Genomic DNA, 26,163 nt, shown 5'->3' with positions numbered 1-26,163 from the left:
AGCCTGAGTGACAAAGTGAGACCCTGTCTCAAAAAAAGAAAATTGAATCTTCAATACAATGGAAAGCAATATAAGCAAAATTCAAGACAAAAAATAAACCAGAAAACAGCACTTGTTTGCAATATTTATGGAAAAAAGTAAAGTCAGATAAAAGAATTTTTAAATGGGTCATCTTACCTTGTGCATCTTGGCACTGGCCATGTGGTAGGCCAGAAAGTTATACCAATACATACAGTCTTCCTGATCTGGTAAAAGACTTGGCAGCTGGTAATATCTCTGAAACTGAGTGATTATCTTCTTATGTAGATCCTGCAACCCAAATGAAACATTTCAGAAGCCAGAAACAATTTTATAACCTAAGCATCACAGTAACTTCAGCTTCCAAAGCTATTAAGAATGTACAAAAGCCAGGCTCAGTGGCTCACGCCTGAGGATCCCTTGAGGTCAGGACTTCAAGACCAGCCTGGGAAACAGGAAAATACCCCTATGTTTTATTTTTGACGAAAAAAAAAAATCAGTCAGGTATGGTGGCATGTACCTACGGACCCAGCTACTTGGGAAGTAGCTACTCAGGACCATTTGGGCCCAGGAGTGCATGCCAGCCTGGGCAACAGAGTAAGACCCTGTCTCAAAAAAAAAAAAGAATATACAGAGAATCTCCCTACAAGATAATGACTTTACAGTGGAGAAACCTGGCAGATACCACTTTAACCAAATTATCAACATTAACATCACCCATAATAAAACATGTCAACACCAAGAGGTTGAGCATAGTGGCTCATACCTATAATCCAGCACTTTGGGAGGCCAAGGCAGGTGGACCACTTGGGGCCAGGAGTTCAAGACCAGCCTGGGCAACATGGCAAAACCCTACCTCTACAAAAAAATTTTTAAAAACCACCAAGTACTCTCAGGATATGATGCCATGGAGAAAGATACAACATCATTTCCGTGGTATTCTTGTCAAATACGTATAACTTCTATCCAGTCAGGAGAAAACATCAGACAAAACCAAATTTGGGTATACTGTACAAAATTACTAGTCAGTACTCTTCAAAAGTGACAAGGCCATGAAAGACAAAGACTGACGAATTTTCACAGATTTGAGGAGACCAAAAAAAATGATAAGTAGGGAAACAAGACAACATATGCAATATGGGATCCTAAATTAGCCTGGACCACAAAAAGAAGGTGTAGATTAGTGAACAGTGTTGTATTAATGTTAGTTTTCTGGCTTTAACAATTGTACTATGGTTACATAAAATGTTAACATCAGGGGAAGCTAGATGAAGGACTTACGCATAGAAACTACTATTTTGTAACTTTTCAATAAATCTAAAATTATTTCAAGTAAAAAAACTTTTTAAAAGTGAACTAAGATGCAAGTACCTGAAGCTGGCTGCAATTCTTCTCTGTAAGAAAATCTACTTGAAGATCATGTAAATAATAACGAAACGACTTTCCATTCCGATCACAGAATAAAAGAGATTTATTTACAAACTCCTGCAGTATGTCTTCAACTTCTTCAGTTTCCATGTCCCAGAGAATGCATAACACCTAGGAATCATTGTAAGTATTTAATATGCCACAAAAGTACAATGACCAGGACTACAGACAGGTGTTAACACACATACAAAAAAAACTGCATCTTAAGGCCCTGAGTAAGAATGTCTCCATTTCCTAAGAAGAAATCCAACTACTCCTCAAGATAAAAAGAGAAAAAAAAGTTAGATGCTTCGTCAGCTTCACTAGAACCACAGAAATAGGTTAACTCCTGAGTTCAACAAGGGGCCCTTAATGGAGGCTAACAGCAGAGGGACTTCTATATCCAACACCCTACCATCTCAGTCCCCTGGGTCTTATCCTTCCAAAGTCCTCTGTAACAACATGCTTAGTACTATATCAAAGCTTATATGCAATAAATACCCAATGATGAGGATCGTTGATTCCATTACCTTTGTAGGCACCTTAACATCCTTCGGAAGGATGGAAAGATCTGTGTAATAATTTTTGATGTCTTCTCTGAGCATTTCAACACTTATAGACATGGCTTCATCTAGAGCCTCATAATCATAAGATGAAGATTTCCTTATTCTCTTAAACTGTTTATTCTGAAGTTGTCTGAGGTAGTACTCCCAGCGATTGGGAAAATCACGTAAAAGTGCACCAATTAAAGATACTACAAGGGGAGAGCCTAAAAAAAAAAAAAATGAAGTCATTGTGCTAATACCATCCTATTTTGTCACTACTAAGAATCAACTTATTCTTAAGAAACAATTTCTGCTGCATGTTATCAAAGGCCTCAAGCATTTATCACTTTTGACTTCACTTCTAGATATTTATTCCAAAAAAATATTACAAATAAGAAAGATTTCATTTAATGAATTCCTGACTATCTTTATTAAGTCAAAATAACACAGATCAAATCTGGCTCAGATGTTATTACAAAAAAAAAAAAAAAAGTCAGCCTGGGCAACATAATGAGAGCTTGTCTCTACTAAAAATAAAAATAAAAAAATCGGCGAGGTGTGGTGGCATGTGCCTATAGTGCCAGCCAGTCAGGAGGCTGAGATGGGAGGATTGCTTGAGCCCAGGAGGTTGAAGCTGCAGTGAGCCATGATGGCACCACTGCACTCTAGCCTGGGCAATGGTGTAAGACCCTGTCTTAAATAAATTTTAAAAAAGCATGATTTCATTTAAGCATATTCATCCCAGCATTATTTAGAATAGTGAAAAAATCTTAAACAATGTAAACAATGACAATAACAGAGAAGTGGTTGAATAAATTAAGATACATCAATACTATGCCACCGGTAAAAATTTTTTCAAAAAAATATTTAACAATATGAGAAAATGCTCAAGATACATAAAAAGGGGAAGATCCAGCTGGGTGTGGCAGCATGCACCTGTAGTCCCAGCATTTTGGGAGGCTGAGGTGGGAGGACTGCTTGAGAGCAGAAGTTTGAGACCAGCCTGGGCAACATGGTGAGAGCTCGTCCCTACAAAAAAATTTTAAAATGAGCCAGATATGGTAGCCGGCATCTGCAGTCCCAGTTATTCAGAAGGCTGGGGCAGGAGGACTACTTAAGCCCAGACATTCAAGACTGCAGTAAGCTGTGGTCACTACACTCCAGGCTGGGTGACAGAGCAAGACCCTGACTCTTTAAAAAAAAAAAAAAAAAAAAAAAAAAAAAATGAGGGCAAGATCCAAAACTATGTATATGTAATCTCAATTTTTTAAATCTTTGTTCTAAAAGTCTAGAAGCAATATCTCATGATGCTAATAATTATCAGATTGTAATTTCTATTTTTTCTTTATAGTTTCACATTTTTAAAATGGACATGCATCGCCCTTTGTAATAACTACAAAACAAGCATATTTTCTAAGTGTAATATTTCTTTTAAAATAAACAAAACTGACCAGGCATGGTGGCTCACGCCTGTAATCCCAGCACTTTGGGAGGCAGAAGTGGGTGGATCACGAGGTCAGGAGTTCAAGACCAGCTTGGCCAAGATGGTGAAACCCCATCTCTACTAAAACTACAAAAATTAGCTGGGTGCAGTGGCAGGCACCTGTAATCCCAGCTACTCAGGAGGCTGAGGCAGAAGAATCACTTGAATCCAGGCAGCAGAGGTTGCAGTGGGCCAAGATTACGCCGTTGCACTCCAGCCTGGAAGACAGAGTGAGACTTCATCTCAAAAGTAAAAATAAATAAATAAATAAATAAAATAAACAAAACCGTGTATCTATTTGATGTCAGAATGAAAAATAAGGTGGCTGGGCATGGTAGTTCATGCCTGTAATCCTGGTACTTTGGGAGGCCGAGGTGAGCGATCACCTGAGGTTAGTTCAAGATCAGCCTGACCAACATGGCAAAACCCTGTCTCTACTGAAAATACAAAAACTAGCCAGGCATGGTGCATGCCTGTAGTCCTAGCTACTCCGGAGGCTGATGCAGAAAAATTGCTTGAATTAGGGAGGCAGAAGTTGCAGTGGGCCGAGATTGTGCCACTGCACTCTAGCCTGGGCGACAGATTGAGACTCCATCTCAAAAATAAATAAATAAATAGATAGATAGATAGATAGATAACTTTCAAGCATAACAACAAGGAAAGAAATCATTTTAAGAGTTAATAGATGGCTGGGCACGGTGGCTCATGCCTGTAATCCCAGCACTTTGGGAGGCCGAGGCGGGTGGATCACGAGGTCAAGAGATCAAAGACCATCCTGGTCAACATGGTGAAACCCCGTCTCTAGTAAAAATACAAAAAATTAGCTGGGCATGGTGGTGCGCCTGTAATCCCAACTACTCAGGAGGCTGAGGCAGGAGAATTGCTTGAACCCAGGAGGTGGAGGTTGCGGTGAGCCAAGATCGCACCATTGCACTTCAGCCTGGGTAACATGAGCAAAACTCCGTCTCAAAAAAAAAAAAAAAGGAGTTAATAGATTTGACTATATAAAATTTTAAGCTTCTATATGTCAAAAAATACAACAAATAAAAGGCACACAAAAAACTGGGAAACAGGCTGAGCATGGTGACTCACGCCTATAGTTCCAGCACTTTGGGAGGCTGAGGCAGGAGGATTGTTTGAGGCAAGAACTTCAAGACCAGCCTGGGAAACATAGCAAGATCCTTACATAGAAATTTTAAATTAAAAAATTGTTTTAACTTGGAAATAATACTTTTAAAAATATGACAAAGAGCTAATAGCTTCAATTTTTAGAGTATTTAGAAATAAGTTAAAAATACTTATGTCAAAAAAGAAAAGTGAGTCAAGGATAATTTCTTAAAGTCTAGGATAATTTCTTTTTTTTTCTTTTTTTTTTTTCACATCAAATGGAAAGTGAGGATAATTTCTTAAAACATATTCAGTAACAAGTAAAAAGTTTAACTTCACTAACAAAAAATGCAAATTAAGAAACCAGTTTTTACTTACCAAATTAGAATACTATTTTTATAAAATCCCAAGTAAAAACAAGTCTTAAATCTGACTCCCACTATATTTTTAACTCTGACAGCAGAGGTCACATCTATCTTACTTCTTTCGCTAACGTGGTCTCTAACACACTGTGGATAGACAGTAAATATTATTTTAATAAATAAGTAAATACCATAATATCATGTATCCATTTAAGGTATCAGAGAAAAATCTAAAATACTAAATCTCCCAGAAAAGTTTTTGTATGTTCATGTGCTAAATTATCATATTTATTAGCTTAATTTACAAAAGGGAAATTAATATCCCTATAACCCGCTCATAAACAAAATAACCATACCTTTACATTCTTTTATAATACTATGAGCTTGTTCTGGCAAATCTGCTTTCTTCATATTAACAAAAAGGGATAAAATTTCAAGTCCTTTTTCTTTTCCTAAGCTACTCTCCACAGGGACTACATAATTAGGGCCTGCAAACAAAATCACAAGACAAAGTAAGTAATTTGGTATGCCACATGTTTAAACGTAATTGAATTAAATATAAAGGTACTAAAAAGTACATGAATAATCCTTACCCATTACTGAATCTGTAACACTCTTGTCTCTGGTTGTAAGAAGAATCTGACACTGATTGTCAAAAGCTTTCAACACCCAAGGGTCCCAAATATCATCCAAAATCAACAGAGAGCTAATTAAAAAAATATGTTAATCACTAATGATGCTTATTTTAAGCTTCCTTTTAAAAAAGATAATCCCACCAGTGTCTCTTAAAATCTACCAAATAAATTTTTTTTTAAAACAAATAGATGGCTAGATTGAGGAAAATCGTTCTGTCTCTTTGCTATACTCTTTTCTCAATATGCTGGTTCAAATAAGTAAAAAAAAAATTAGAGGCCGGGCGTGGTGGCTCACGCCTGTAATCCCAGCACTTTGGGAGGCCGAGGCAGGTGGATCACGAGGTCAAGAAATCGAGACCATCCTGGTCAACATGGTGAAACCCTGTCTCTACTAAAAATACAAAAAATTAGCTGGGCATAGTGGCGCGTGCCTGTAATCCCAGCTACCCAGGAGGCTGAGGCAGGAGAATTGCCTGAACCCAGGAGGCGGAGGTTGCGGTGAGCCGAGATCGCGCCATTGCACTCCAGCCTGGGTAACAAGGGCGAAACTCCGTCTCAAAAAAAAAAAAAAAGAAAAGAAAAGAAAAAAAAAATTAGAGACTTCCTTCTCCTCGAATCCTAAATTGGAACATGTTAAAATTATGGATCCTACCAAAAAAGGTTCAATCATCACTTATTGAGTGCCTAAAAAAAAAAAAAAAAAAATATGTGACCACTACTCTCCAAGTAATGGGATTTTCCAACTCATTCTTTAAGCACCAAAACCAAACTAGAACTGAGCTCAAGTTAGCATTAGCATGAATCATACAATAATGATGATATGTGGCCATTTTTTTACCTATAAAATGAGCAATTTCATATGTTACAACCTAATAGAATATTACCTTTCATTTGGTATACTAGTGGGTTTTTTTAAATCATTTGTTTATTCATAATAACTAAGAACTTCTATGCCAATTCCTAAATGGGCTCTCTAAAAACTTTTCTAAACTCACTAAAACAGATGAGGGGAAAAAATATAACTAAAACCTGATAGCATAATTACACACTAGCATTTTTGTCTGAATGACACACTATTGCTGTACATTACAAAAAAATAAGATCATACATAGTTTAAAAAACTGTGAAAGTATAAACTAAATGAGACTGAGAGATTTTTTTTTTAAATGTCTGGACTTATAAGCTAAGTCTGATATATCTGAAAGGTGGCTGCATTATTTTCCTAAACAGAAGTCACTTTTATTTTTACAAAAAAGGAAAAGTAGAACTAGGGAAAAGTTATTGAGCAATTAAAGAGGGAAGGGTTAGTGATCTCAAACCTATTTTCTCTATATAAATCAGTGTTGAGAGGAGAAAATGACAGCATAATCTGGAGAAATAAGGGAGAAAAAAGACCATAATAATATAATGAGTATGCATCAGTATCACCTAGTAGGCTTTTCCCAAAAATACTCTTCTCACCCTATATTCTGATGTTAATATCCTTACCAATTTGAGAATCACTGCCATACTCAGTCACTGTTACATATGAAAGTATACTGTATCCTTGGGTGCATTAGGGCATTTTTTAAAAGTGCAGAGCCACTACTTAACTCTCACTCAATATACTGTAACATTTCTAAGGAATGCTTTATTCATCTTTGTACTTGCAGCACTTGGCCCAGATCCAGCACAACACTCAATGTTGGTTAAATGAACAAATGAAAGAGAGGCTGTTAGATGACAGAAATCAAATTGTTGATGGAATCCAAGGTTATACTCTTAACACAAGCAGTAACTAAATTGCTGTCTCCCTTTTGGCTAACAACAACTATGAAACAGTTGGTAACAGTGCCTGGTGCATAATTATAATGGTAAGTATTTGCGGAATTAACTAACTGTTGACCAAATAAACAAAACAAACTCACTCCTAAAGCACATGGAAGTAGAGGAGTTATGTACATATTTCTAAAAACTAAGACAATCCAGGCCAGGCGCATTCATGCCTGTAATCTCAGCACTTTGTGAGGCCAAAGCGGGTGTATCATGAGGTCAGGAGATGGAGACCATCCTGACCAACATGGTGAAACCCCGTCTCTACTAAAATACAAAACAACTAGCAGGGCATCGTGGTGCACACCTGTAGTCCCAGCTACTCGGGAGGCTGACGCAGGAGAATCACTTGAACCCGGGAGGTGAAGGTTGCAGTAAGCCAAGATCGTGTCACTACACTCCAGCCCAGCAACAGAGCAAGACTCCACCTCATAAACAAAGAAAAGACAATCCAATAGAAAGGTCCCATTAAAAATTCTTTTTTTTTTTTTTAATTGAAACAGGGTCTTCCTTTGCCACCCAAGCTGGAATATACTGGCACGATCTTGGTTCACTGCAGTCTCAATCTCCCAGGGTCAAGTGATCCTCCCACCTCAGCCTCCTGAGTACCTGGGGCCACAAGTGTATACCAACCACATCAGACTAGTTTTGTATTTTTTAGTAAGATGGGGTTTCATCAGGTTGCCCATGCTGGCCTCAAACTCCTGGGCTCAAGCAAACTACCCACCATCGCCTCCCAAAGTGCTGGGACTACAGGTATGAGCCACTGCGTTGGCCCCTTCCTGACATTTATCAGTTGCCTGCATTTATTCTCTCTTGTTCTATGTTAACCCAATAGAAATAATAGATTCAAAGTAAGAAGCAGTCTGCACTTTCTAGGCAGGTAGGTAGTGCCAAAAAAAAAAAAAAGTCTGCGCTTTCTAGCAAAGACCACTCACCAACTCACCTACTTAAGACATTTCCTAAAAGCCTACAGTGGTACATATGAGATGATGTGGTAGGTAGGATGCAAAGAGAAAAAGCAATTTTAGGCCAAGTGGCAGCCACTTTTTTTTTTCTTTTTAAATATAAGAGAGAAAAGCAGGAAAGCAATGGTTTTTTTTTTTTTTTTTTTTTTTTTTGAGATGGAGTTTCACTCTTGTTGCCCAGGCTAGAGTACAATGGCATGATCTCAGCTCACTGCTACCTCTGCCTCCCGAGTTCAAGCAATTCTCCTGACCCAGCCTCCCAGGTAGCTGGGATTACAGGCATGTGCCACCACACCTGGCTAATTTTGTATTTTTAGTAGAGATGGGGTTTTACCATGTTAAGTCAGGCTGGTCTGAAACTCCTAACCTTGGGTGATCCACCCACCATGACCTCCCAAAGTGCTAGGATTACTGGCATGAGCCACCACGCCTGGCCACATGGTTCTTTCTTATCCTCTCTACAGGACAGCAGGGAAAAGGCACGATGTTCTGAAGAGTTCAGTAGTTACGTCTTATTGGGACTTCATACACCAACTAAATTTGACCATCTGTACCTTGGGTGTTTGCGAAGCAACAGAATGCGGAGACGGTCTTTAGCCTCTTCAATATTAAGTGGAAGCCTCTGGGAAAAACTCTCATCCTGATCCAATCGTGTGCAAAGATTCTGTAGTTTCATCAGAAGCCCAGATTTGTCTTGTTTCCCAACTGAAACCCAATGCACTCCCCCTGGGAAACAACCTAGCGAGGAAAAGAATAATGAACTTAAGGCCTTTCAACAGGAGACCTCCTTTAAATGATTTTACTGTTAAGCATCAGATTTACTCCAATTTTTAACCCCATCACGTCTTCAACCTCTCTTGATTTAGAGTACAAATTTTACATGCAAGATATTGGTAAGCTTTATATACTGAATCTAAGAGAAGAAGATGTGAAGAAATTGAAGTAAATCTGCAGCTTATTGAGAAAATCTTACCAAGTAAAGTTTTACGATCTTTGTCCTGTTTCATCAATGACCGCTGCACAGCAGTTTCTCAACCTTGCACTCCTGACTTTTTGGGCTAGCAATTCTTTGTTGTAAGGGACTGTCCTATGCATTATAGGATGTTTAACAGCCTCTTTGGCCTCTATCCCACTGGATGCCAGCAGGATTCCCCTTCACCAGTAATGACAAACAAAAAGTGTCTCCAACCATTGTTAAATGTCTCCTAGGGGCTGTGAAATCACCCCTCGTTGAGAACTACTGATGTTCTGGAACATATAACTCACTCATTATGGTTTTCTTATATAGACTTAAAATAGGAGGTTATAGTCAAGTCTGGCTCTACTGCTTACTGACTAAGCAATACTTAGCAAATCATTTAACCTTAGTCTCATTTGTTATACTGAAACAGGACTGTCAAGCCTACCTATTTCAGAGTTGCTGTGAAAAAATAATGATATAAAATATGTGAAATTGCTATGCTAAGTATAAAGGATTAAAACAGGATGTTAAGTGTTACAGATCTCAGAGGAACTTACCAATATTAAGCTTTGAACTAGTAAGCACTAGAAACAGTCATTATTATTACTGTTACCATCATTAATTAAGTCATAAAACATCTTGAAATATGTATTTTTTTTTTTTTTTTTTTGAGACGGAGTTTCACTCACGTTACCCAGGCTGGAGTGCAATGGAGCGATCTCGGCTCACCGCAACCTCCGCCTCCTGGGTTCAGGCAATTCTCCTGCCTCAGCCTCCTGAGTAGTTGGGATTACAGGCACGCACCACCATGCCCAGCTAATTTTTTGTATTTTTAGTAGAGACGGGGTTTCACCATGTTGACCAGGATGGTCTCGATCTTTTGACCTCGTGATCCACCCGCCTCTGCCTCCCAAAGTGCTGGGATTACAGGCTTGAGCCACCGCGCCCGGCCTGAAATATGTATTTTATTTACATATTATCAGGAAACAAAATCTTAGGTCTTCACAGACTATACTTAATCACCTCCACATAAATATACACACACAAAAAAGAGGGGTCCCTATGTGTAAAATATGGTAAACAGTAGCATTAGATCATTCCAGTAGCATTAATCATAAAGATTCATGTGATCTTAAACATATCAAAAAAAGCAAAAACAGACTCAAAGATAAATGAGTTAAATTACACCAAAGGGCAATATAATTACTGGTATTCACAAATAATTAAATACAAATATAAATCACTATTTTAAAAACTTAATCATCCAAAAGGGACACTTGTATATATGTACAAAGATCTATTTACAACAAATATTTATTGGGTACTATTCTAAGAGTTCTATGTGTGTTCATTCATTTAATCCTATAGCACACTATCAAGAAAACACTATTATCCTCATTTTGAAAATGAGGAAACTAAAGAATAGAAAGGTTGAGTAATTCGCCCAAAGTTACACAGCTAATAAAGCAGAGCTGAGATTCAAACTTAAAGCATCAATGCTCAGCTTCTACACTATTCTTCTACACTACATCCACAAGAATATTCACTGCAGGCCAGGCGCGGTGGCTCACACCTGTAATCTCAACACTTTGGGAGGCCGAAGCAGGTAGATCACAAGGTCAGGAGTTCAAGACCAGCGTGGCCAAGATGGTGAAACCCCATCTCTACTAAAAATACAAAATTTAGCCAGGTGTCATGGAGGGTGCCTGTAATCCCAGCTACTCGGGAGGCTGAGGCAGGGAATTGCTTGAACCAAGGAGGTGGAGGTGGCAGTGAGCCAAGATCATGTCATTGCACTCCAGCCTGTGTGATAGAGTGAGACTTTGTCTCAAAACAAACAAACAAAGAATATTCACTGCAGCATTGTTTGCAATAGGAAAAAGCTGAAAAGAACTAACCCATTACAAGCTTCCAAAGTCTCAGGCAGGCCCAAATAAACCTTAGATATAAATGAAGTTTGGAGTACTAAATAGGACTTGACATTTTAATTATGGAAATGAGACTTCTTAGGACTTGAATTAATGTGAAGTCTTTGAAATTGCACAAGGTCAAGGAAAGGATCAGTCCCAGAAAAGAGGAAATATGCAATGGTCTCGATGAAGCCTTGAAGAGCAAATACCTATTCCATTTCCCAGCACAGAAAAAAAAAGAATTAGATTTCACTCCAGATAAGGAGAAAACTAAAGAGCCAGGAGTATGTGCTAAGGAGCAACTGAATGATTGACAATAAAATGGAGTCTCAAGTCTAGGAGAGGACTGACAGTATGAATAGACAGGATATTCTGGAATCAATGGATGAGAAGCCTTGGTAAGTCTATAGCAATAAACTTGAAGAATAAAATAGTTGGCGGTGGGTAAAGGGTAGAAGAGAATGCTTAACATCAAGATTTCAAAAGTGCTATAGTTCTATTAACGGCAAGGATCAGGTTCCAGCCTGTAATCAAGGCAAGACTATGGCAAAAGGGGAGTTAAGAAATGGTCACAGGAGACAAAGAGGTTAAGGAACTAAGAGGCTAAGGTTTTGGATGACTCATCCACATAAGTATCAAAATCACTAAGAGAGGTAATAGACAAAAGGCATAAGAAGAAGGTTATAAGCTAAGAACTGCAATCGTCAATGAATGAGAGAGTGATTACATCAAACGGAAAGGTTAGAGACATGAATCTCAAAGCATTCAGCTGGAGAAGGGAGTATAAATAGTCTGGATGAGGCAACAGAGAGCAAGAACAACACCCACCCATTTCCTGGCACTGAAGTATGTGAGATATGAGGAAAAAAGTTGCCACATCACTTAAGAAGGTTATAGAGAAGGTAGTATCCTCAGGAAACTGCCCAGTTTCAGATAAGGCAAGAAGGTAAATATTCTAAGAAGTTGATAATATAGGAAAGAGTTTCCTGCTCATAGAGGAGGAGGTCTACGTTTATAGCAGAAAGACATAAGAATGAGACAATACCTGGATCAGAATTTGGCAACCTACTGAATAGACTGCATGAAAGTCAAAAATATAACAACTGGAGACAGAGAACTCTACAGTAATTAAGGCAGAGACAGGGCTATGAAGACTGGTTTGATTATCAGTGCCAATGTCTTAGAAGGTGGTAGATAAGCCTTATTGCTTTACTTCTCAAGTTTCCTGAGATGCCCTCAGGCCTCCTTCAGTGTTTACAGTTACAAAACAGCAAGTTCCTGAAGCTTCACTTAAACTTAAAGCTGTGTTCTGTGTGTACATATTCATAAATGCAGAGAATAAAGTTTGGAAAAATTGACTCCAAATTGTTAACTAAGATTATCTCTAGGATAAGATTTAGAATTTAGAGCCAGGCACGGTGGCTCCCAGAACTTTAGAAGGCCAAGGCAGATAGATTGCTTGAGCCAAGGAGTTCGAGACCAGCCTGGGCAACATGGTGAAACCACGTCTCTAAAAAAAATACAAAAAATCAGCCAGGCATGGTAGTGTGCGCTTGTGGCCCAGGAACTCAGGAGGCTGAGGTGGGAGGATCACCTGAGCCTGGGAAGTTGAGGCTGCAGTGAGCCGGGATCATGCCACTGCACTCCAGCCTGGGTGACAAAGCGAGACTCTGTCTCAAAAAAAAAATAAAGAAAGATCAAGAATTTAGGAGAAAGCAAAATGGAGCAAGTAAGGAGAACTTTTACTACTTTTTAAATGAAAATACTACTTTTTTTCCTCCCCCCAAAAATACTACTTTTAAGACATTTAAACAAACAAAAACAGATGTAAACTACCTGTTGCCTTAAGTTTCTTTTTTTAAAAATTTGTGCTGTCTACTTAAAACTTGTAAAAATTGGCAGGGCACGGTGGCTCATGCCGGTAATCCTAGCATTTCGGGAGGCTGAGGCAGATGGCTCACTTGGGTCAGGTGTTCGAGAAAAACCTGGCCAACATGGTGTAACCCTGTCTCTATTAAAAATACAAAAAGCAGCCGGGTGTCGTGGCACATGCCTGTAGTCCCAGCTACTTGGGAGGCTGAGGCAAGGGGATTGTTTGAACCCAGGAGGTGAAGGTTGCAGTGAGCTGGGATCATTTCACCCCAGGCTAGGCATCAGAGTGAGACTCTGTCTCAAAATAAAATAAAATTTGTAAAAATCATTCCAGGATTAAAGGTAAAGAAAGCATCCTGATATCACTACCTAGTAAATTATTTCACATTTTAATTTATGTACCTATTACCTAGGGTCAAAGGCCTTTTTTCCCTTAATTTAAAACTAAAAATTTAGGGCATTTAAATACATGTAAGAAAAGAGAAAACATTACCAGCTTAAAAAAGACAAATAGACCAAATGACCATCTGATATGCAAATCTCTAACCATCACAATATAACATTCAGTTCAATACTGAACCATAAACTCCACATTTCAGAAAGAATCAAAAAATCTTGACTGTGGGCACAAGAGGGAGCAATTTAGCCTCACATGAGGCTGTATTTACAATTCGTTCAGAGAAACTAATTCAGAGAAAAATTGCCTTTATTAAGGAAAAACTCCACATGAGGCTTATTCAGGTAGCAATTAATAATCTAATAACACAGGCCGGGCACGGTGGCTCAAGCCTGTAATCCCAGCACTTTGGGAGGCCGAGGCAGGTGGATCACGAGGTCAAGAGATAGAGACCATCCTGGTCAACATGGTGAAACCCCGTCTCTACTAAAAATACAAAAAATTAGCTGGGCATGGTGGTGCATGCCTGTAATCCCAGCTACTCAGGAGGCTGAGGCAGGAGAATTGCCTGAACCCAGGAGGCGGAGGTTGCGGTGAGCCGAGATCGAGCCATTGCACTCCAGCCTGGGTAACATGAGTGAAACTCCGTCTCAAAAAAAAAGAAAAAAAAAAAAAAATCTAATAACACAAAGAAATATTGGAAAGGACAGAAACAAATAGGTACACAGCATATGAAGAAAGCATCCATGATGAAAAACCAACATATGAATACAGTAATATAAATGTCACTGCTGTATTTAAAGATATGTCAATTATTTACTATCTCCCTACAAATAAGAAAAAATTAAAGCGTTGAAATTTCAAAAGACAATTGGGTTACTTAAAACTGTATAGACATAAATAGTTTAAAACTCTTTTTTTTGAGATGGCATCTGACTCTGTCACCTAGGCTGAGTGCAGTGGTGCGATCTTGGCTCACTGCAACCTCTGCCTCCCAGGTTCAAGTGATTCTCATGCTTCAGCCTACCAAGTAACTAGGATTACGGGCATGCACCACCATGCCCAGCAAATTTTTGTATTTTGGTAGAGACAGGGTTTCACCATGTTGGCCAGGCTGGTCTCGAACTCCTGACCTCAAATGATCTACCCGCCTCAGGCTCCAAAAGTGCTGAGATTATAGGCATGTGCCACCACATCTAGCTAAAAGTTAAAAACTTAATATTATTTTGAGGGAAGAGACCCCTCTTTCCTGTCTCTTGTCTCAAGGAAAGAGGAAGTAAAAAGACACAGCAGGCATGAGGTCAGTGGCAAGGTTGGCTAGAGCTGCTGACCAGACCTGGAGGTTAAAGATCAAATGCCCTGACCCTTAATTGCACTCCTATCCATATATCGTGGGCATAATATGGAGAAACGCCCTCCACTGTACTCCCTCAATCTTGCTCAAACTCACACCTGGTCACGTACCCAGGCATATTTCATCGATCTTGACCCTGTCACATGTACTTTCTAGAAGTGTAAGCCTTTAAAAGGGCTAGCATTTTCTTTGTCCAGGAGCTCGGTTCTTGAGAGGCAAGTCTGCCAACGCTCCCAGCCAAATAAAGCCACTTCCTTTTTTTTTTTTAAGACAGGGTTTCATCATGTTGGTCAGGCTGGTCTTGAACTCCCGACCTCAAGTCATCCGCCCACCTTGGCCTCCAAAGTGCTTGGATTACAGGCATGAGCCACCATGCCCGGCCGCCACTTCCTTCTTGAAATCTGGTGTCCCAGAGGTTTCGTCTGTGGCTTATCCTGCTACACTTTAATTTACACCATTCACCACCCAAAGACAACATTTCCATAGGAACCATATTTTAATCAAATTTAGAACTCTTAAGTTATCTGTACTTTTAAAAGAAAAGGTTTTGTAATACAATTAAATGTCAAAAATCCTATATTTGAGAATGGAAGTGAACAGAGACTAAAACTTATCTCTAGGAAAGTGTCTACTCTTGAACTAGCGGACATACAAGGGGAGACTCCAGAGAATAAAGAGCTAAATATGAATAATAAGATTGTAATAGGAATACTTGAGCAAAACTCAGGAAACACAAATTAGAAGACAAAAAAATTGATTAATTTGACTACATCAGAATTCTCTTCTACTGAGAACACCCAGGAAAAAAATTAATCAGATGGGAAATTAAAATAAGGTATTTAAAAGTCTAAAATCAACAAAGCGTAAAGCCTAGACTACATAAGAAGCTCCCGGACCAGGCATGGTGGCTCACACGTGTAATCCCATCACTTTGGGAGGCTGAGGCAGGCAGATCACGAGGTCAAGAGTTTGAGACCATCCTGGCCAACACGGTGAATACCAAAATTAGCTGGGCATGGTGGCACAGGCCTGCAGTCCCAGCTACTCAGGAGGCTGAGGCAGGAGAATCACTTGACCCCAGGAGATGGAAGTTGCAGTGAGCTGAGATCGCCCCTGTACTCCAGCCTGGTGACAGAGCAAGACTCTGTCTGAAGAAAAAAACAAAACAAAACAAAAAAGTCTGGGTGCGGTGGCTCACACCTGTAATCCCAGCACTTTGGGAGGACAAGGAGGTGGATCATGAGGTCAGGAGTTCAAGACCAGCCTGGCCAATATGGCGAAACCCCATCTCTACTAACGATACAAAAATTAGCCAGGCGTGGTGGTGCACGCCTGTAGTCCCAGCTACTCAGGAGGCTGAGGCAGAAGAATTGCTTGAACCCAGGAGGTGGATATTGCAGTAAGCTGAGATCATGCCACTGCACTCCAGCCTGGGCGGCAGAGCAAGACTCCATCTTGTCTCAAAAAAAAAAGAAGCTCCTAAAAAACACAAAGAAAAAAAATGGAAATCCCAATGGAAGATAGACAAATAATATAAACAAAATCCATTAAAAAAAAAAAGTGGGGGATTCTTCGACAAAATGGCCAAACAGAAACAGCTCTGGATTGCAGTTCCCAGCAAAAACGCAGAGGGTGAGTGATCACCACAATTCCAAACGAATTTTTACTGCCCACAGACCAGGAGATTCCAGGGCAGAAAAGTACCACGAGTCTCCAGCATGGCTGTTTCAGCCAATGCAGCGGGTCTCCGCACAAAAATTCAGACAAATCTGGGCATCGTTTCAACTGGTGCCTGGAACTCCTGGGAGACTGAGTCGCCCATTCAACTGAAAAAAAGAGGACTGAAACAGGGAGCCAGATGATCTGGCTCGGCCAGTCCCACTCCCAAAAAGACCAGCAATCTGAAACCCTCTGAACTGAGAGTTTCACAGCAAGCACAGATGGACTCAGGATGGTCTAGCTCTGTGGGGGGAAGGGCGTCTGCATTAGTGAGGCAGTCCACCATTACCAAGGCAGTCCACCATTACCAAGGCAGTCCACCATTACCCAGGCAGTCCACCATTACCAAGGCAGTCCGCCATTACCAAGGCAATCTGCCATTACCAAGGCAGTCCACCATTACCGAGGCAGTCCACCATTACAGAGACAGTCTGCCATTACTGAGGAAGACTGCCATTACTGAGACAGTTCTAACTATACCTCTATAAACAAAACTGCAAGGAAGTTCACACAGCAGCTGGGCAGAGTCCACAGCAGCTCAGCAACACCTCTACTGGTTGACTGTGACTAGGCTACCTCCTTGCTGGGCAGGGCATCCCTGAACAAAGGCAGCAGCACATCAGGAACTTATAAATAAAGCCCCACCTTCCCAGGACAAAGCACCTGGGAAAAAAAGGTGGTTATGAGTTCCGCTGCAGCAGACTTAAACGTACCTGCCCAGCAGCTCTGGACGGAACAACAGAGCTCACAGCTCAGCACCTGAGCTCCTATAAGGGACAGACTGTCTCCTCAAGCAGCTCTCTGACCCCTGTATACCCAAAGAGACACCTCATAAAGGAAAGCTCAGGCTGACATCTGGTGGGTATCCTTCTGGGACAAAGATAATGGAAGAAGAAACTGGCAGGAATCCTTACTGTTTTGCAGCTGCTGCAGGTGATCCCTAGGCAGGCAGGGTCTGGAGTGGACCTCCAGCAGTCCTACAGCAGAGGGGCCTGACTGTTAGAAAGAAAACTAAAAACAGAAAGAAATAACTTCAACAACAACAAAAAGGATGTCCACTCAGAGATCCCATCTAAAAGTCACCAATTACAAAGACCACAGGTAGATGAGTCCACAAAGATGGAAAGAAACCCATGCAAAAAGGATGAAAACACCCGAAACCAGAACACTGCTATTCCTCCAAGAGATCACAACTCCTCACTAGCAAGGGAACAAGGCTGGATGGAGAATGAGTCTGATGAATTGACAGAAATAGGCTTCAGAAAGCGTGTAATAACAAACTTCTCTGAGCTGAAAGAACATGTTCTAACCCAATGCAAAGAAACTAAGAACCTTGAAATAAGGTTTCATGAAATGGTAACGAGAAAAACAGCTTAAAGAGGAATATAAATGAATTGATGGAGCTGAAAAACACAATATGAGAACTTTGTGAAGCATACACAAGTTTCAATAGCCAAATTGACCAAGCAGAAGAAAGGATATCAGAGGCTGAAGATCAACTCAAGGAAATAAAACAAGAGGGTAAGAATAGAGAAAAAGGTAAAAAGAAATGAAAAAAGCCTCCAAGAAATAGGGGATTAGGTGAAAAGACCTGATGTACATTTGATAGGTGTAGCTGAATGTGACAGAATGAATCCAAGCTGGAAAACACTCTTCAGGATACTATCCAGGAGAATTTTCCCAACCTAGCAAGACAGGCCAATATTCAAGTCCAGGAAATACAGAGACCACCACAAAGATATTCCTCAAGAAGAGTAACCCCAAGGCACATAATCGTCAGATTCACCAGGGTTGAAATGAAGGAAAAAATGCTAAGGGCAGCCAGAGAGAAAGGTCGGTTTACCCACAAAAGGAAGCCCATCAGACTCACAGCAGATCTCTCAGCAGAAATCCTACAAGCCAGAAGAGAGTGGGAGCCAATATTCAACATCCTTAAAGAAAAGAACTTTCAACTGAGAATTTCATAATAGCCAAACTAAGCTTCATAGGCAAAGGAGAAATAAAATCCTTTACGAGCAAGCAATTGCTCAGAGATTTCATCACCACCAGGCCTGCCTTACAAGAGCTCCTGAAAGAAGCACTAAACACAGAAAGGAACAACCAGTACCAGCCACTCCAAAAACATACCAAATGGTAAAAAGCATCGACACAATGAGGAAACTATATCAACTAATGGGCAAAACAACCAGCTAGCATCAAAATGGCAGGATCAAATTCACATATAACAATATTAACCTTAAATGTAAATGGGCTAAATGTCCCAATCAAAAGACACAGACTGGCAAAGTGGATAAAAAGTCAAAAGCCATCAGTATGCTGTATCCAGAAAACCCATCTCACATGCAAGGATACACAGGCTCAAAATAAAGGGATGGAGGAAGATTTACCAAGCAAATGGAGAGCAAAAAAAAGCAGGAGTTGCAATCCTAGTCTCTGATAAAATAGACTTTAAACCAACAAAGATCAAAAGAGGCAAAGAAGGGCATTACATAATGGTAAAAGGGTAAATGCAACAAGAAGAGCTAACAATCCTAAATATATACAAACTCAATACAGGAGCACCCAGATACATAAAGCAAGTTCTTAATGACCTACAAAGAGACTTAGACTCCTACACAATAATAGTGGGAGACTTTAACACACCACTGTCAATCTTAGACAGATCAATAAGACAGAAAATTAACAAGGATATCCATGACTTGAACTCAGATCTGGACCAAGCAAACCTAACAGACATTTACAGAACTCTCTACCCCAAATCCACAGAATGTACATTCTTCTCAGCACCACATCACACCTACTCTAAAATTGACCACATAATTGGAAGTAAATCGCTCCTCAGCAAATGCAAAAGAATGGAAATCATAACAGTCTCTCAGACCACAGTGCAATCAAATTAGAACTCAGGATTCAGAAACTAACTCAGAACCGCACAACTTCATGGAAACTGAACAACTGGATCTTGAATGTTGACTGGATAAACAATGAAATGAAGACAGAAATAAAGATGTTCTTCGAAACCAATGAGAATGAAGACATAGTGTACCAGAATTTCTGGGACATAAAATGTTTGTGTTTTTAGTAAAGATGGGGTTTCACCATCTTGGCCAGGCTGGTCTTGAACTCCTGACCTCGTGATCCACCCCCCTCAGCCTCCCTCATAGTGCTGTGATTATAGGCATGAGCCACCGTGCCCAGCCACACCCAACTAACTTTTTTTGTATTTTTAGTAGAGACGGGGTTTCACCATGTTGCCCAGGCTGGTCTTGAATGCCTGACCTCAGGTGATCCATCTGCCTCGGCTGGGATCACAAGCATGAGCCACTGTGCCTAGCCTACTTAAAAAAAAACTTATTAACTGCTAGAAATTGGGAACTGTCTTTCTTTTTTTTTTTTTTTTGAGACGGAGTTTCGCTCTTGTTACCCAGGCTGGAGTGCAATGGCGCGATCTCGGCTCACCGCAACCTCCGCCTCCTGGGTTCAGGCAATTCTCCTGCCTCAGCCTCCTGAGTAGCTGGGACTACAGGCACGCGCCACCATGCCCAGCTAATTTTTTGTAGTTTTAGTAGAAACGGGATTTCACCATGTTGACCAGGATGGTCTCGATCTCTTGACCTCGTGATCCACCCGCCTCGGCCTCCCAAAGTGCTGGGATTACAGGCTTGAGCCACCGCACCCGGCCGGGAACTGTCTTTCAATCACCCTAGAAGTGTTAATGCAAAGAGAACACACTGATGAATGAGAGCGCACTGATGAATGGAGGCAGCCTAGAACTGGTGGAGCTATGCAACTATTCCTTATGAATACCCTAGGAACCTACCAGATTCACTAAGGTCAGTGGTACACAAGCCAACATGTATTTTTTTTTTTTTTTTTTTGAGACGGAGTTTTGCTCTTGTTACCCAGGCTGGAGTGCAATGGCTCGATCTCGGCTCACCACAACCTCCGCCTCCTGGGTTCAGGCAATTCTCCTGCCTCAACCTCCTGAGTAGCTGGGATTACAGGCACGCGCCACCATGCCCATCTGATTTTTTGTATTTTTAGTAGAGACGGGGTTTCACCACGTTGACCAGGATGGTCTCGATCTCTTGGCCTCGTGATCCACCCGCCTTGGCCTCCCAAAGTGCTGGGATTACAGGCTTGAGCCACCGCGCCCTGCAACATGTCTTAAACTATCTTCTACTCAGTATGCCCTTCCCTACTCTAAAAACCACCCAATACCCTTCCACTTCCTTACTCTCCCATACCTACCTTTACTGCCTGGCAAACTTTTATTCTTCCTCCAAACTCTTGCTAAAATGTCATCTCATTCAGAAAGCCTGTCCTATCCATAATCTCCCCTTAGAGAGTTAACGTACCCTTCTTTTGTTCTAACTCTGTACCTTATACTTGCTTCTACCATTCCATTTATCATATATTGATATATCATAATATTTTTACGTCTATCTACCTCACTAGACTATGAAATAGACTAAGACACTTACGTTTTAAGAGGGAATGATCTCTAACAGCTTCTGCAGCTAATACAGACTTCCCACAGCCTGCCATTCCATATATGGTGACCCATCCTGGTTCACCATTCAATTTCGAGAGCTTCTGCTGAATTGCATTCACCAGTTTCTTCCTTGCGACAAAAACAACTGGCCTCTGTGGTACTCCACCTTCACATAGGACTGTCCTTACTAAAATCCAAAACAAAACAAGCATGAATGAATAGAACGTTGGAATGATCACTGAAGTAATACCATAAAAACCAAAGAGCAAAGCTGAGGCTTAGCCTGAAAATTTCCAAGAGAAGTAAGAAAATGTGGCTAGCATATTAACTTCAATTTTCTGATTTCTCAGACCACAGACAGCAAAGGCAAACACACATCCTTCAAGGTAACTAAAGAAAATGGAAGCCTCTATCTGTATCTGTCTTTACTCACCCTGCTATTTCCTGACTTTCAGTCTCTCTCATATTGAAGACTGGGAAGGAGAGTATAAAAGGAGAAATATTTATGGCATACCTCAGAGCCTTTCAAGAGTATATATTTCTAAAGATTCTTATTTTTTCCTATAAACTCTTATAAACACATAGAACTGGAAAATAAACAAGGGCCTATAAATTGTCTTATTGTCTCTAAAAATTAGGGTAGACATATTATTATCTCAGCAGTATAGTTCACTGGGCAAGAAGAAAATGTGAGATTTAACATGGATGCAAATAAGAAATATTTAAACTGAAAACATCACTACAATTTTTCAACATGTAGTTTTCAGTGAACTGGTCACACTGTTTTCAGAAAATTACATCTATAATAAGACAAATCGGCAGCAATTTTGATAGCAAACTGACAGAAGGTATAATGGATACAAACCATATGAAGTTATTCCACTAACTGAATCTTTACCACTGGAAGAAGAGACAACAGGAATGCCATCATGGAGAAGGGCAGCAAGATCTTTATATCCTTCATGTAGTAGAGCATTGTAGAATGATATGTAGGAACCATTATCTTTTTTAAGTATCATTTTAATTAGCATAGCTGCTCTTTGCTGTTGAGTGGGCTAAAAAAAAAAATTAAGTAGTTTAGTATATACAACAATGAGTATGTATACAACATAAATTAGTGGAGATCAGGGCGGTTCTAAAATTCTAAAAATTTTTAAGAAAGTGTGGACTGCCTCAGAGAGCTTTACCTCATTTCTTACTTTTTCCTCTTCTAATATTGTTAAAAACCCATCACTAATCATGTGATCCATGATGTAGGATGTCTTGATGTCCTTTTCCAGAGCTTCTCTATGTTGAAGCAAACAATTTCGAGCTTTTGCATCCATCCTCCCTCAAATCTTTTTCTCTTTGAGCTGTGAACCATGAGCTACAGCCAAAACACCAAAATATTTGTCAGGCCAAATAAGTATATGAAAAGATACATAATCTCACCAGTAAACAAGAAATGTAAAAAGAACAAAACTGATTGTTTTTTCTTGGCAAAAATTTTTAAATGGACAAAACCCAATGCTTAGAAAGGTATGAGAAAATGGGCATTCTTATGCACTAATTGGGGAAAGTAGAAAACGGAAGCAATTTTTCTGGAAGGCAGTATAAGATACAGAAGTGTTTAAAGTAAGTCTTCTCTCTAACCCAGAAATCCCACTTCTAAGAATTTACCTCAAGGAGACATTCACACTCATATGTAAAAATATCCAGTAGGAGAATTAATGAGCTTCAGATTAGATGTGGTGGCTCAAGCCTATAATCCCAGCACATTGGGAAGCTAGCGTAAAAAATAAAAATAAAAAAGAATGAATGGAGGATGTTTCAGTGATGAAAAATAATGATGGACAACCTAAGTGTCCATCATTCTGAATATGGATTTTAAAAATTAGGGCATGTATACAAAATGGAATATTATGCAGCCATTCAAAATTACAAGACACATATCTCTATGTATTGACATGGAAAGGTGTTCATAACACTGCTACTGAAAAAACAGAAATATGATCCCACATATAACATAAAACATGTTGGCACCATATGAAAATATATAGGAGATGTTTAGAAGTTTATTCATCAAAATGTTTGGGTTACTTCTGAGTAGTAAAATTTGGGATTTCTCCCACCCTGTCTTAATTTTTTTTTTTTTTTTTGGTAGTAGAGATGGGGATTCACCATGTTGACCAGGCTGGTCTCGAACTGCTGACCTTAGGTGAGTGATCCACCAGCCACAGCCTCCCAAAGTGCTGGGATTACAGGTGTGAGCCCCACCATACCCAGCCTCTACTGTTAATTTTTTTAAAACATACATTATCATTTTTTTATAATAAAATACTTCCTTTTTAAATTAAGATTGTATAAAATAGTGTTTACACTGAAGTCCTAATATTAAGAGACTTCTTGTTTTCTTTATCAAACATAAGACTGAATAGAGCATTGTTAGTATTCAGTATTAGTTCTCCTTCAAGGAGGATGTCAGTTCTAGGTCTTCCTTGCTAAACACATTTCCCACAAAGCAACAGGAAATACTTTCAGATGTTGCTTCTCGAACCAAGAGGACATGAGGAAAGATTAACAGCCTTTATAGTAAAATACTTGAAGTTTCTAGCAACTTTATTTCAAATATAATGCAAATTTTTCCATGGGCATAAAACCCAGTTCACAATATCTACAAGTTTTCAAAACATTAACAGAACTCTATCCAATGTATAAAGTGAGTCTAAATGGGTTTATTAATTAGTTCATTCAGATTGCACGTCTAAAGGCCAAGCAGCCCCGTCGCTAGGATGCCGCGTGGAAGCCGAAGCCGCACCTCCCGCATGGCCCCTCCGGCCAGCCGGGCCCCCCAGATGAGAGCTGCGCCCAGGCCAGCACCAGCCGCTCAGCCACCAGCAGCGGCACCCCCCTCTGCAGTTGGCTCTCCTGCTGCTGCGCCCCGGCAGCCAGGTCTGCTGTCCCAGATGGCAATCACTACAGCTGGCGTGGCTGTGGGCTCTGCTGTGGGGCACACACTGGGCCACACAATTACTGGGGGCTTCAGAGGAGGAAGTGATCCTGAGCCTGCGAGCTCTGACATCACTTACCAGGAGCCTCAGGGAACCCAGCCGGCGCAGCAGCAGCAGCCTTGCTTCTATGAGATCAAACAGTTCTTGGAGTGTGCCCAGAACCAGGGTGACATCAAGCTCTGTGAGGGTTTCAGTGAGGTGCTGAAACAGTGCCGACTTGCAAATGGATTGGCCTAATCAAGAAGTTCAAACTAGAGAAATGGAAAACCAGCTCTCATAACCAAGTTAACTTAATATAAAAATTTAATTAATAGTGAAGGTATAAAGTGTAGCCATCAGTTAAACCTCTCCTGTCATTCCCAGCTTCCTTGCTTCAGAATTGAAATGGAAAGAGGTGTTCCTCCTCTGAAGAATTTGGAGGGGGTCAAATGTTTGTGTGGCCTCCTTAAACTAGCTGTTATGATTTTATTCTTTGTGAGTTAATTAGAATAAAGTGATTTTCTTCCAAAAAAAAAAAAAAATTCATTCAATACACCTTTGTGCCCCTCCCTCTGTGTCAGGCACCAAGACTACAGAAAAAAATTGAGTCATTTCCCTGAAATAATTCACAGTCTAGTCAGAGAAGAAAAAGAGGGAGTGAGAATGTGATTATGCCGGAAGTACAAAAACAGAGCACAAGTAACTTGGAGCTCACAGAGGAGGGGCAATAATTATCAAACTTCAATGACTATTTTTTTTTTTTTTTAAAGATGGGGTTTCACCACGATGGCCAGGCTGGTCTTGAACTCCTGACCTCAGGTGATCCACCCACCTTGGCCTCCCAAAGTGCTAGGATTACAGGTGTGAGCCACCGGGCCCGGCCAATGACTGTTTTTGAAGTCACCACATGTAGCACTTGGAAAAATAGGGACGTGGGGCATTTGCCTATGCTCATCACGGCTTACAAAATGCCCAGCAGTGGCACAAAACTGTTAAAAACTTATTCATTGGAATCAAAACTCTCATTTTTTAAAATGTTAATGTTTTTGTCCTCTTAAACATAAAATGTTCCTCAATTTACAGTAATGAAATTCGATGTGATAAAAACAAGAATGAATGAATTTTTTAGGTTATGTCCAATAGCTAAGCAAATAGACACTCTGGCTTTCTGGAACTAATTTCCAATTTCACCTAGTCCTGTTAAACTAAAATATATAAACCTTAAACCCATTTTAAAACTGCACAAATTAAAATATCTGAACAAAGCCTCAAAGGGTCCCATCTTTTGTAACCCACAACAAAATGGAAAGCAAAACTTTACATAGATGTAAAATAGAAAGCACAGTATATGTTTATCCACAAAAACCTCAAGTTTACTACTTCCTCTTTAGATAATTTCTCTTCCTGGTACAGGAGAAGGATGGTTATCAAATATTCCATGTCCTCAAATACCCTGTCCCTGAAATCAGCTACCGAGCCTCCAAAGAACCTGGCTCAGGGAGAAAAGCGAGGAGGTCAACTTACCCAAGCCTTAGCGCCTAGGACTTACTGGGAAGGGTGGCACTGCGGGGACAAGACTAGGAGACTCCAGGGCGATGTAGGGGAAACAGCAAAAAGGGTTTTCGTCCGGGAATCGGGAGTGCGGGGCGCTGGCTCGTCACATACCCTGTGCCCCGGGGCAGGTCCGGTCCTCACAGGCGCCTCACCTGGATCTACGCAGCTCCGGGGCGCACGAAGACCCCCAGGGACCTCCGAAAGGTGGCGAAGTGGGCGTCCACCCAAGCTGCAGCCTGACCCCACAGTCCCGGGGCGCCGCGGTGAGGCCCGGCCCGCGGGCCGCCCTCCGATGGACCCCACTCCCAGATACAAAGGGATGAGGGGTTCCCGGTCTGTGGCGCCCTTCCCACGGCGGCAGCTGCACCCCGCGGGAGCCCGGCGTTACTCCGGACGCCTCCGCGGCACCTCAAGTCTTCGCGGGTCGCCGACCGCCCAGACTCCACACCTCCGGTTCTATCCCTTTTGCCCAGGGAGAGAAAAGACGCTTCCACTCGCTACCTCTTCTTCTCCGCCTCTGTACAGCTGAGCAGCCAAAACCCGCCGGGTACGCCCAGCCCGGACGGCGCGCGCCCGCTTATGCAAATAAACACAC

General features: G+C 40.7%; 1 protein-coding gene and 1 pseudogene across 5 annotated transcripts in view; one reads left to right on the top strand and one right to left on the bottom strand.

Annotated features, from left to right (window-relative positions):
- The window catches only part of APAF1 (apoptotic peptidase activating factor 1), a 90,710-nt gene extending 64,798 nt beyond the window's left edge, over positions 1 to 25,912 (bottom strand). Inside the window, exons 1-10 of one of the 4 annotated variants that reach the window (XM_032285191.1) lie at positions 25,721 to 25,912; positions 22,233 to 22,411; positions 21,911 to 22,100; positions 21,035 to 21,232; positions 8,892 to 9,075; positions 5,516 to 5,628; positions 5,279 to 5,410; positions 1,956 to 2,194; positions 1,390 to 1,557; positions 178 to 309 (exon numbers count right to left, since the gene is read on the bottom strand). In XM_032285191.1, the coding sequence (XP_032141082.1) occupies positions 178 to 309; positions 1,390 to 1,557; positions 1,956 to 2,194; positions 5,279 to 5,410; positions 5,516 to 5,628; positions 8,892 to 9,075; positions 21,035 to 21,232; positions 21,911 to 22,100; positions 22,233 to 22,370 (1,494 nt within the window). In that variant the 5' untranslated portion in view covers positions 22,371 to 22,411; positions 25,721 to 25,912. Of the gene's footprint in view, positions 1 to 177; positions 310 to 1,389; positions 1,558 to 1,955; positions 2,195 to 5,278; positions 5,411 to 5,515; positions 5,629 to 8,891; positions 9,076 to 21,034; positions 21,233 to 21,910; positions 22,101 to 22,232; positions 22,412 to 25,538; positions 25,653 to 25,720 lie in introns of those variants that run through there. The other 3 variants (XM_032285185.1, XM_032285176.1, XM_032285199.1) reach the window with 3 other exon arrangements.
- On the top strand, positions 23,779 to 24,542 carry LOC116556164 (annotated as a pseudogene). Its single transcript, XR_004270874.1, has one exon. The product of XR_004270874.1 is annotated as a coiled-coil-helix-coiled-coil-helix domain-containing protein 2 pseudogene (transcript).
- Positions 25,913 to 26,163: the final 251 nt, after the last annotated feature.

The sequence above is a fragment of the Sapajus apella genome, unplaced genomic scaffold (genome assembly GCF_009761245.1).
Source record: "Sapajus apella isolate SASKATOON/1434 unplaced genomic scaffold, GSC_monkey_1.0 scaffold2, whole genome shotgun sequence".
Classification (NCBI taxonomy): Eukaryota; Metazoa; Chordata; class Mammalia; order Primates; family Cebidae; genus Sapajus; species Sapajus apella.
Note: the sequence above shows the minus strand (reverse complement) of the source record. Positions and strands in the feature narration are given on the sequence as shown.